The sequence below is a fragment of the Nannobrachium achirus genome (genome assembly GCF_963921795.1).
Source record: "Nannobrachium achirus genome assembly, chromosome: 5".
Classification (NCBI taxonomy): Eukaryota; Metazoa; Chordata; class Actinopteri; order Myctophiformes; family Myctophidae; genus Nannobrachium; species Nannobrachium achirus.
In genome coordinates, this window is record NC_137814.1 from 55,235,000 (window position 1) to 55,247,214 (window position 12,215).

Here is a 12,215-nt window from a genome sequence, read left to right on the forward strand (position 1 = left end):
TAAATCACTTCTAGGCTCATTTTCCTACTTATATTGATCCAAAAAGACTGCCCATGGGGTCTATTAGGCATAAATGCCCCTGTTGTCCAGTTTCCCCAGCAGAACCCAGCAGCTCTCATTACACTATGTATTTGTTGTGGACTAATTTTTCATGAATGAGGTACTAGTTGTCATTACAAACACATCCATGTCATCATTGTCCCACACAAGCCATGACACTCTGCTAAACAGATGTTATGCTTTTATGTGTTTTGCCAACTCCCGGAAAAGATGCACTGTGATTGGCCAGTACAGTAACTTTGATTGACACTTGTGCCGAATGTTCACCCCAAAACATGATTTATGAGATTGTGGTGGCTTGTGTTGGACAACCAAGACATGGATGTGTTTTTAATGACAACTAGTAACACTTTAATGAAAAAGAAAAACACTTTTGACCGCAACAAATAGTGTAAGGCTCCTCTCTATGCTATGGCAGCTGCTGGGTTCTGCTGGGGAAACAGGACAACAGGGGCATTTCTGCCTAATACACTGTAGACCCCATGGAGAGTCTTTTTGGATCAATATAAGTAGGAAAATGGGCCTAGAAGTGATTTAGGGAGGAGTTGTCCTTTAAAGCATATTTATTTTGGTGTGTTTTATCCTGTATAGTTAATTTAATGGGACCCCAACTTTCAGCAGCTGTCAAGGATTCTCCTAAAGGGAAACTGAAGTTCAGTCTTTGTGAGATGTGTTACTAGACACCTTTACAAACACATTGGTGAAGACATTTTTGGTAAGGACTTTATTCCAGGATTTGAGACTATTTCTGAAGATATCCCCTGACTAAGTAGCCTATACTGTAATGAACAAGAACACCAGTACCTGATACAACACAGAATTACTGTACTAAACATTTATCCTTAAAAATAATAATAGAATAGAATAATGTCTAATGTTTGTGCAGGACTTTATTATGAATAATGAATGAACAAATACAATGAATGAACTCAACAGAAATGTATTGTTAGGGAATGAAATCAACAAAATAAAATAAAACTTAACACATCAAGTGAAACTTAACTGGGAAGTATCTGACACGGTTCACACACCCCTCCTACAATCCCACCCTCCTGTTGGTTCCATCGCCACTGCAACCGAAATTACATGAATGAAAATACAATGAAGTGCGATTTGACCTTTTCTACAGCATGCATGGGCCCATTATTTGCTCTTGCAATTGACATTTCCAACCCTAAAATGTTGGAATGTTGTTTTTTTCCTTCTTCTTTTTACTGTTAAGGAGAACAACACACGTGTTTCACCAGGCTGGTGGTGATTCACATTGTCGGCAAAGTTCTCTATACTTTAGACATGACATGTGAAAACAGAAAATCTTTTTCAAATGCTTAAAACAGCCAATCTTAACAAGCTCAAAATGCTATGTTGTGAGCTTGCAGATCAGCTAATGAAAAAAAGAAGAATATATAGTGGTTAAGACACAAAATGATATATATATATATATAAAAAAGAAAAAACAAAACTCAATAACCATTGTAACTGAAAAGGTTTTCCAAACGTCAACAGATAATATCATGGAAAAAGATTTCTACCAACATCCCTCCATATGGGGCTTTTAAGCCGTGACATCATTTTGTAGGCAGAGGAGAATCTGCCCCCAGAGCATTTTCTGTCCCTCGCTATTTCAAAAAGCAACGACTAAAAAATAACGACTAAAGTATAATTCTAACACTTTCCTTTCAACAACAAAGAGAAGAAACATGTGTAAATAGTAAAAATAGTAAAAAGATTCACGGAAACTGGGGGCAGAAATTCTCCTCTGCCTACAAAATGATGTCATACTTAACAGCCCCATATAGCCTAGATATAGAGTGCCACCTAGTGGTGAAGAAGAGAAGACAGTGGCAGGGGACAGGGATGGTGGAGAGGGTCAGCAGCAGCTACACATATCTTGGGACCACTATTTGACAGTGGGTTGACTTTTAACGACAGAGGACCTACCTTCTACGGAGGCTGATGTATATTTTTCTTCCGATTGCCAAAATAAGCCTGGGTTTCCGAGGCTACTCAGATGCCAACAAGGCTAAGCTGCGGAGGGTAACTACCTTGGGGTCTAAGCTCTGTGGGATGCAGCATTTCTACGACCAGAGGATAGGGAAGAAAGCAGGAAAGATTGCGCCCAACCCCTTATTCACCTCACCTGGTCCAGCCTACACACACACAGGCAGGTGCCTGGATGAACTGGACATGGACGGACGGACACGCAAACAAACATGAGTGTTCCACAGTGTGGACTTTGCTTTCTTTTAAATACCTTTTAATATTTCAAATTATTTTTACCTTTTTTTATAGAACTGAAGTACTTTGCTGGGTGTTTTATTGTATTTGTATATTTATGTATTGTCTTGAATGTATGCATTGACCAGAGCAAAACAAATTTCCCTTCTTCTAATCTAATTGTGCCTCATAAAATTGACGTGTTGGTTTCTCTCTAGCTTAAACACTGGGGACAGAGCCTGTTTATTGAAACAGGTGGCGAAGGAGTGCAGGAGTACTGGATCTCTCATGTCATCATCAAACATACCCAGAAACTCTGGATCTATATCTTCCGGGAGACCATACAGACAAAGGATTCCAGAGTCATAATCTAGATACACTCCAAATTTCAAAAACCCTGAACCACGTTTCCATGGAAACACTTCTTCAGTGCACCGCTGACCTGAGCCTGCTCTCTCAGTGGCCTGCTGACCTGACCACACTCTCTTACCACATTCACCTACACGTACATTAGCTACTCCAGCTACAGTTTCCCTCTTTTGTTTGTATATCTCAAGACACCAACTTGTTTTGTCACCTTTTATACCCAAATAAACCGGGTAGGTGGAAAACGCTACTTTCCAAAAATGTTTTCCTCCTGTGAAGGTTTGTTTGGCCCTAACCTCATTGTCATTTAACCTGCCATAATTAGTCGAGCCACTTTCATACAGGTGCTGGACTTCTTCGCTTGAATTCCTAGCCAAGGTTCCATCAGGCGACACCCACATGAACTTGCCTGCAGTTCTCACATCAAAGGTGAAAGATTCTCCATCTGTGGAATTTAATATTCAGAACAAGTCAAACAATATCTGTCCTACATTACAGAGTTTATTTATTTTTTACATTTGGTACATAATGGAAGATTATGCGATATCAATGTTATTGAAACCTTTACTGCGTTATGTGGACTTCAAACCTAGTCACATATTAACACTAATCATAGCAATTGTCACCGAGTTATGAAGTGGTCAACATTGCACTACTGTATAGCAGTGGTTCTCAAATACCGGTATGTTTGGCTCAGGGCATCCCTGTAAATAACTGTTCTAACGGCACACACTTTGAGAAGCCCTTTGTTTGGTGTGACTGGTGTCATGCCAGACCACTGAACAGTGTTGGAGCATTGGTGGCCCATAGATATGCCCCTGGTTAGGTGTTACTATTCTAATTGACAGAGTCCTGAACAGTGTTGGCTACAACTTTGGTGTGGATCGGAGCAAAAGTGTGCCTGTAGCAGGGGCCCCCCTACTACAGTCCATATACAGTACACGCATGCTTCGTGCTTCATCTTTCTCTCTCTCAGCTGAGGGGTCATTGGCCTGAAAAATGTTGAAGACCCCTGCTCTGATCAATTTTAACATAGGATAGGATAGGATTATAGCTAAACAACACTGTACTCAGTGGTTTACTCACATTTCTCCAGCTTATGCAGGTAAACAGAGTCTGATGTAAAATCAATGTCCAGGGGTTCCACAGCAATGGGGCCTTGGTCTAGGAACAGACAAAATAAAAGTCAAGGGGATAGAACAGGTGGTGTTTTTCTTTGGGTACCTGACTGTGAGCATTAGCAGTGTGACCTGGTTGATGATAATGATACTACTTACCCTTCCATACGCTTGTGACAGCAGTGAGGAGTTGTTCTCTGATGTCTCTGGAGTCTGTTAGTTTCTCCTCTGGGTCAAAGGTCACACCTCCAGCGGACTGGATTGTCGACGCACGGCTCTGGCTTCTTTGCAGTGAATTATAAGCCTGAAAGATCCGTAAACACAGGGGTGGTACTTCTCATTACACAAGTTTGACCCAATATTTGCCTCACAACCAAGGGTCATCGCCATACTGGCTTGTGGTGTCCAGTTTTGTCAAAATGCAGTTTTTGCCATGGACATAAATTACAAAATCAGAAGACAAACACAAGCCTTTAATGACCATTACAGGTCTGTAACTAGAGTGTACAAATGACACCATGGTGCGTTCATGGAGCCGTCGACAATACGTAAAAACACTGAAAAACCATGGCAGAAGCCGCTGAATTAATCAATTAATACCATGGCAGTAAAATGTGTTAAATGTAGTATATCATATAATTAAATATTGTTTTTATTTGTATTTTTATTCACAGAATCAAAGTTTTTATGGTTATGATTCATGGCTTGATTCTAGGCTTAAAATAATTGATATACGATATGTGTAAATCTCTATGGAAAATATTAATGACTGGCTTTTTTAGTGGCACCAGAAAACCACACTAACTGCTATGAACTTTAGTATCTAGTTGAGATTACCTTTTTCTTTTTTTTTTACTGACAAAAACGAAATAAAAACTAAGCTAACAAACTTTCATCAACAAATAAATACTAGACTAGAATGTTAGGGAGGGACTAGTCGAGAGGAGATCCAGTAGAACTAATGTTAGGGAGGGACTAGTGGAGAGGAGATCCAGTAGAACTAATGTTAGGGAGGGACTAGTGGAGAGGAGATCCAGTAGAACTAAAAGACAAGCCTCGACGCAGTGACATAGAAATTTGCTGTAAAAATGAACAGGGTGCTATGGCTGTTACAAGTTGTGAACTCCCACCTGCATCAGTGTGCTGGGGTCCGTGCTTTTCAGGACGGCATCCATGTTGGACACCGTATCTTCCAGGCTTTGGCAGGTGGCCTCCATCTTTGCGACCTCACTCTGGGCTTTCTGCAGCAGCCTTTTCTCCTTCTCTTCCACGGACGCCATCAGCCGCCTCGTCACGTCAGCGATGGCAGACGTTAGTTTGGAGAAATCAACCTCCAACTCCTCTTTCTGAAGCTTGGCTGACTCCTAACATAGTAAGGGATGGGAGTGAAATGTGTATTTGTATACTACAAATAATGCTTTACAAGTTACATTATGTTGAACACACAGCAATAACCACACAGGACCAAGCAAGAAACAAATATGAAGAATATCACTTCCTTGTCAGTACTAACTACGATACAGAAAATGTACATTATGAAAACTAATGTGATATGCGGTACAGCCACTGGAGGGCGATAACATCCCCTAGTTCTAAAACCAGTGTCACATTGCTGATTTCAGGTGGTGCCTTTGATTGATTTGAATAGTCAAGTCAAGTCCAGTGGTTCTTCTCAATCTTTTCAGGATGTGACCCCCCAAAATAATCATATTTGAACCGGGGACCCCACCCCATAGGCGCAGAGTTTTGTCCACGCCACTAGGGAGGGGGCAGCGTGCATCTGCCCCACCCTGATGAGCACTTAGAATGTTGGAGTTGAGCCATTAGTATTGTGAAAATAGCACATCAGCTATTTTCAAAATGTTTGCCTCTTATCTTATATAATTAGATAACTATTTTTAATAGTATAGTTTGTTGATTACTTTTGATGCAACAGAAGGTGGCATCAGCACCCATGCACAGAGGCAGGCGCACAGTAGGCTACATCTGCAGAAACTGCAACAGTGACTGCAACTCAAGCATCATCGGACTGTTCAGCCACAGAAAACAAACCTAGCCCAATCTTACCCTCCCCCTGACCCTTCTATTGTAAATATCTATCTATATATATTTTTTTCTTTCTGATGATATCTACTAGTACTGTGTTCTATCCGTCTTTATGAGATACATAAAGGTTTCCTGTGTAAATAAGCAGAAAAGCTTACTAGGATCTCCTTTTAGCTGACCTTGTACCAGTGAACTGTACCTTTTCCTATGCAAACTTCTAATAAAGTCTTTCAATCAATCAATCAATCAATCAATCAATAAAGCAAGCAGGGCCTGTAACCCGACAACAGATTAATCCCTGATTCCCTGGTGCATACTCCATTGTCTCCCGAGAGGCCGAGACAGAAGGAAGCCAACAACAACCTCCCATCTTTCTCTCTTGCTGCCATAACAAGTTGAGTGTTCGTTAAAGGAGTAAGTTCACCCCCAAAATGACTATTGATCACTCACGCCATGGAGACTTGAGTTCAATAATATTGTTTTGTTTATTGTCGGATTCAAGACAATAATTTGATTACAATGTGTACCCCCATTGATTCTGGATCGGACCAAAAAAACATTTTGGGGTGAACTACACCTTTAAAGAATTAACTCAAATAAAGTAAGTAGTCATACAGTATTAATCATGGTCACAGTTACATTTCATGAACACAGTCACTAATACATTTACACAGAAGGAGGAAGGGAGGGGTAGATAGACAGAGAGAGAGAGGGGGGGAGAGGAGGTGGGGGTGGGAGAGAGAACTATGTGCGTCACTGGCGAATGATTAAAAAGATGAAATTACCGTAATTACCTTAAATGCGTCCGTGTTCATCTGAGCTTTGAGAACGTCCATCTTTACGTTGCGTGCGACGTTTGCTGTCTTGATCTTCTCGTTTCCTAGAATTATCTATTCAAGTACATGATGAAACAGTCAGACACAACTCAACACAACTTGTTTCCATTCTGAAGAAACAAAACTTAATGGACCAGCGATGCTGCGTGCAAAGGCGCCCAGTCCCGCGTGTGCGGGTTTCCCAACTGGTCTTGGGCCTAAAGCTAGATGCAGAATGGACCCAAATTTAGAGACATTTTTAACTCAATTTTTTGCTTCTGGGGCTGGGGGTCCCTGGAACAAATAGCATTTGTTCTTGATATGACAAAGTTTGAGGACCACTGATAAATTAAGACATTTTAGAATCGGCCTATATCAGTGCAAGGACCCCCTCAACTATAGGTCTATGTATTTGGCCACGGACCCCCTCATCTCAAAATATCTTTGTTCCAGCCAGGGACCCCCAGAAGTCTTTCTTGCCCTAAGCTAGATGCAGAATAGATACACACAGCTCAGACCCGTTGGCAAACGAAAGGTCGCCCCAGTCCCATGTCACCAGAAGAATATTTAGGCCTACCAGAAGACGCTGAGCTAGGACCACACATACTGTATGGGGTCATCGGTATCATTTGGGGGGATTAATTCTCATAGTGATTTTTAGGTAGGTATACACCTCTAGTGATAGGAAAAATGTGATAGCCTTGCATCTGTGGTAGCTTTCGCTGTGCTATCTATCCTTTTATAACAACATGCCAAAAAACTGTTTTTAAAATCCGAATGGAACATTCTACTTCAAACTGATGGTTCTCTCTTATGATTGATCCTATCTCTTTGAAATATGGTTGGGATAAAGTTCAGACTATATATAGTCCAGTAAGGTGGTTAAAATTTGCATATAGAATTGTTCTTTATTACAGGCAGTGACATATAGTGACTATATATTTATGTCATAATACTCTGAGCCAGGGCCCCAAATTTGGGGTCATCGGTACCATCTGGGGGGGAATGATTCTCATAGTGACTTTTGGGAAGGTATATACCTAGTAGCTACTAGGAAATATGTGATAGCCTTGCATCTGGGGTAGCTTTCTGTGTTATCACTTCATTTATAACCACATGCCAAAACACAGTTTTCAAAATCCGAATGAAGCATTCAACTTCAAACTGATGATTCTCCCTTAGTATTGACCCTCTGTCTTTGAAAAATGGCAAGGATAAAGCTCAGACTACATGTTTTTCATTGTACGTTGACATGCACGTCCTCAGTCATTGTAGTTCATTGTCAGACTGCATCTGTTCTACAGCTTGTTGGAAAACTTAAAGTTGCAATAGAGGAAGATGAATGATGAATGCTTTGAAAGAATAGTGAACTAGTCTAATGCTTTAACTTCCCATTTGATGAAAGCCAAGCAGCCTAACCTTAACTGATGTAACGTCAACAAATGTAAGAGGAAACTCAGGTGAATTTGCATAGCTATCAATGGGAAGGTCTGTTAATCATGAATAATGACTTCTTCATTTCTCACAGGTTGTTTAGGACATTATAGCCTCATTGTAAAGGTCAGGCCACACAAATAATGTTCCCCTGGAGACTGTTGTGTTGCTGCCCATGAGCAAACACAGACTGAGACAGTAGTGAAGGGAATGATAATTAATATTGTTCTTTTCACTAAAACGTTAAGGTGTCTACATCAGGGGTTTTCAAAGTGGGTGACAGGGCACCCTGGGGTGCCGTGACTGCAGTCCAGGGGTGCCGCAAGATAATTTAACTTAAAAAAAAAACACTTAAAGGGGAACTCCACCACTTTTCAACCTATCTTCATATAATAGGTCCTCACTAGTACCTGTCCTCAACCATGGAGTTCTAAAGGTTTGAATCCATCACGGTGCAAAAGGCTTGTCAAGCGTCTATATGAACACAATTGGCCTGGGATGGGAAACCGGGATCCGGAGGAGGATCTTTGACACTGAACTTATCTTTATCTCCTTATCATGTTATAAAATGATGAGTATCTTGTTAAAAATATTTTTATTTTCATCCCCTTAGAAAGAAAGAAAGAAAGAAAGAAAGAAAGAAAGAAAGAAGAAAGAAAGAACACATTGTGTGTGTTGTTGGTTTTATGGACTCTTGTAGATACAAAGTAGGCTGCCTCCATTAGTCACTGACCTCAGAGGGACTCAATGTGTGTAGGGTTCTGATTAACACTGTGTTTACACAATCACTTGGGCGGGCGGGCGGGCGGGCGGGCGGGGGGTGGGGGGGGGGGGGGGGGGGGGGGGTGGTTCTGGCCCTGTTACAGATGTTGTCCAAAATCATGCAGATCGGTACACAGTATCTCTGTAGCCGTTAAATGGAACGGGTATTTCTTACATTGATGCTCCTACATATTAGCATGCAAGCACCAGTTAAAGTTACTTTCCATCCCTCATATACTGTGTGCACAGTGCACATCCCATAATCCACACACTGCACATCATTTCGGAGCTCATATCTTTGAACGGGTAAGGGCTAGTATGAACAAAAACACTGTAATGGAACCATGAAACTACCAGTTGTTTAGATGAATATACTATGAAACAACACAATTACTGGGTCTGAGGCTCGAAACGTTACCAATAAAAATACTCAGGAGGGAAGCAGCATTCTGGTGTGCAGATCTTGTTGTTTCATGTTATTTATATAGTTTTGATCCAGCCAGCCTAAATGGATGTACGTGCCTTTTGTCACTTGGTGACAACTTTTTCATAGATACATTTTTTAACATGTACTGTACAGTATGTGTTGGAAAACCTTGAAGTGCTTAACCTGAATATGTCTTGGGAGGAGAGGTGTAGGAATGGCTCCAGTGTACTACATTTCCTTTTATATATATATATATATATATATATATATATATATATATATATATATATATATATATATATATATATATATATATATATATATATATTGACCACTCAGGGCGTTTTTTTTTTTTTTAAAGGGTTGTAATTTATATAATAGCATTTGAAATAGTAGAACATTGTTCAACTGTTGGATTGAGCAGAGTGTAAATCTGTCAAACAGCTGTTCTGCCTCACCTCCATTATCATACCCCAAATCAGCCAGTCGGATGCACAGGTAGACTGCTGCTGTATCTGTTCAAATGTCTTTGGTCCAGGTGATAGAAACCACTTCAGAGTGCAGCTGATACACTCAAGACTATTACCACTGAACTTGCCTGTCAGCCCTCCATATGCAAACACATGCATTTCCAGTGCTGAACTTTGCAACAGTATTGCAATGCATCCGAGGAATGACTATAACATGCATCCCACCAGGTTGCACAATTACATTATAGAGCTGTTCTAGCTGATTCCAGCATACCTGCAACGTGTCAACAATTGTGTCATGTCAATCGTGAGGTGAATACTCTACATGTCAACCAGTGACCATAGCTGCTGCCTGCTTGGACACCTGGATAAGGACGGAGTGATAATGTGTGAGCGACCTTGACCTGACCTTTAAAGGAGTAGTTCACCCCCAAAATTACTTTTTTTCTATTGATTAGTCATGCCATGGAGACTAGAGTTCAATAATATTTTTAGGTCTTTGTTGCATTCCTAAGACAAAAATGTGATAACAATAAATGTACCCCCATTCGTTCTGGATGGTGACCCGTTTCGAAACGGGTCACCATCCAGAATCAATGGGGGTAAATTTACTCGAATCAAATGTTTGTCTTAGGAATGTGACAAAAACCAAAACATATTATTGAACTCTAGTCTCCATGGCATGACTAATCAATAGAAAAAAATCATTTTGGGGGTGAACTACTCCTTTAATAGGCCTAAGACTGACTAGCAATTGAATATATAACATTAGAAATAGATTCTACACCCATGATATTTTCTTCCTACCTTCATTTGTGGAATCTGCTCAACAGCTGGCACAATTCGGTGTGCCTTGTGGTGAGCAGCACATTTGCCACACAAGAGAGCGTTGTCTTCCACGCAGAAAAGACTCATCTCTGTTTGGGGATGTCGAGAACACACGACTTTGTTCTGTCTGGGTGCGGGTGGTGCCATCAGTGCAGGAGTCCCAGTCTGCCGTGGCCGGGGACGCACGGGGACTGCCACTGCCCCTAAGTCCGACATCAGAAATTGCTTCATCTGACTCTCGGCACTGCCGACTGGACGTGGCTGATCCTGCAGCCGCAGCCTGCTGGTCAGCAGAGCAACAGAGCTACACGCAGGACACTGGCCCCGGTCATCATGGGTGCAGCCCGGGCACAGGGAGTGCCCGCATGAGTGCAGAGTTACCGCGGACGTGCTCGATAGACAGACGGAGCAGGTCATCTCCAGAGGAGCCCCGCGTGTCGCCATGTTCCTCTCGACTCGAGAGACGAGTGAAGTGAACAGCTCTTATGTGAATTCTGAAGAATCGAAACTTATGATGGGGGGCGGGACGAATCTGATAGTCGTTATATTATTCTCCACCACAGGATTCTGAAGAATCGAAACTTATGAGGAAGAAGGAAGGGACAAGGGAGGGACCGAACCTGATATAGTATTCTATCTCGGGCAGGGGTGATTTGGTTAAAAGCAAATACGTTTTTTTTGTTTTGTTTTTTATGTTTAAGGTTAAAGCTAGGCTATATTCTGATAGTAATAATTCTGTATAGGCTATATAGAGTAGCCAATCATATAGGCTGCCTATAGGTTACTATCAGAATAGACTGGGAGACACCTGTTATAACAGGTACGTGCCTCCCTGTCTCTCCATCTCTTTAATAATAAACAGAAAACTACATTTTCAGGCAGGTGACAACATCTCAGCCAGTCAGGAGAGAAAAGGCCTACCCATTTTTTTCAGCCTAGTTTTTATAGTGTCCCAGTTCCAATATTGCTCATTATGCTTTGAGTAGCACTGTCAGAATATAGTGCTAATTTAACCTTTAAATACAAAATCCTTTTACAAGCTCACAATGTGTCGATTCGGCAAAATCGTAAAATATAGGTCTATATATTAGGACCACAATGGAAACAAGTCTGTTCGTTCGACAAATACATATTTCGATTTTGATGGTACTTGACATGGTACTTGCCTTTCTACCACTTTTACCATAAATGAAAGAAAACACAGTTGTAACTTGCAAGGATCAATTGTTTCAGTGGGCGGGGTCCATGAGCCAACTCAAGGTTGTTGAATGATTTACCACTGTTTTAAGCCAATCAACATCAACATTGTTTCAACTGACTGGTTTGCAGACAAGAGCCTTTTTAGCCCAGGAATGTTTTTCGTGCAAAACAAATGCTTGCAATGGATTGATCAGAATCATGAAAAAACCCTAGTTTGACCCCTCACATGCTACTTAAAGGACAACTCCTCCCTAAATCACTTCTAGGCTCATTTTCCTACTTATATAGATCCAAAAAGACTGCCCATGGGGTCTATTAGGCATAAATGCCCCTGTTGTCCAGTTTCCCCAGCAGAACCCAGCAGCTCTCATTACACTATGTATTTGTTGTGGACTAATTTTTCATGAATGAGGTACTAGTTGTCATTACAAACACATCCATGTCATCATTGTCCCACACAAGCCATGACACT

General features: G+C 41.1%; 1 protein-coding gene across 1 annotated transcript; it reads right to left on the minus strand.

Annotated features, from left to right (window-relative positions):
* Positions 1–1,856: 1,856 nt before the first annotated feature.
* Positions 1,857–5,002, minus strand: LOC308285539 (uncharacterized protein). Its single transcript, XM_080726319.1, has 4 exons — positions 4,892–5,002; positions 3,921–4,065; positions 3,730–3,807; positions 1,857–3,088 (listed from the first exon to the last, which is right to left on the minus strand). The coding sequence occupies exons 1-4, from the start codon at positions 4,976–4,978 to the stop codon at positions 2,454–2,456; spliced, it is 945 nt and encodes a 314-aa protein (XP_080582445.1). The 5' UTR covers positions 4,979–5,002; the 3' UTR covers positions 1,857–2,453.
* Positions 5,003–12,215: the final 7,213 nt, after the last annotated feature.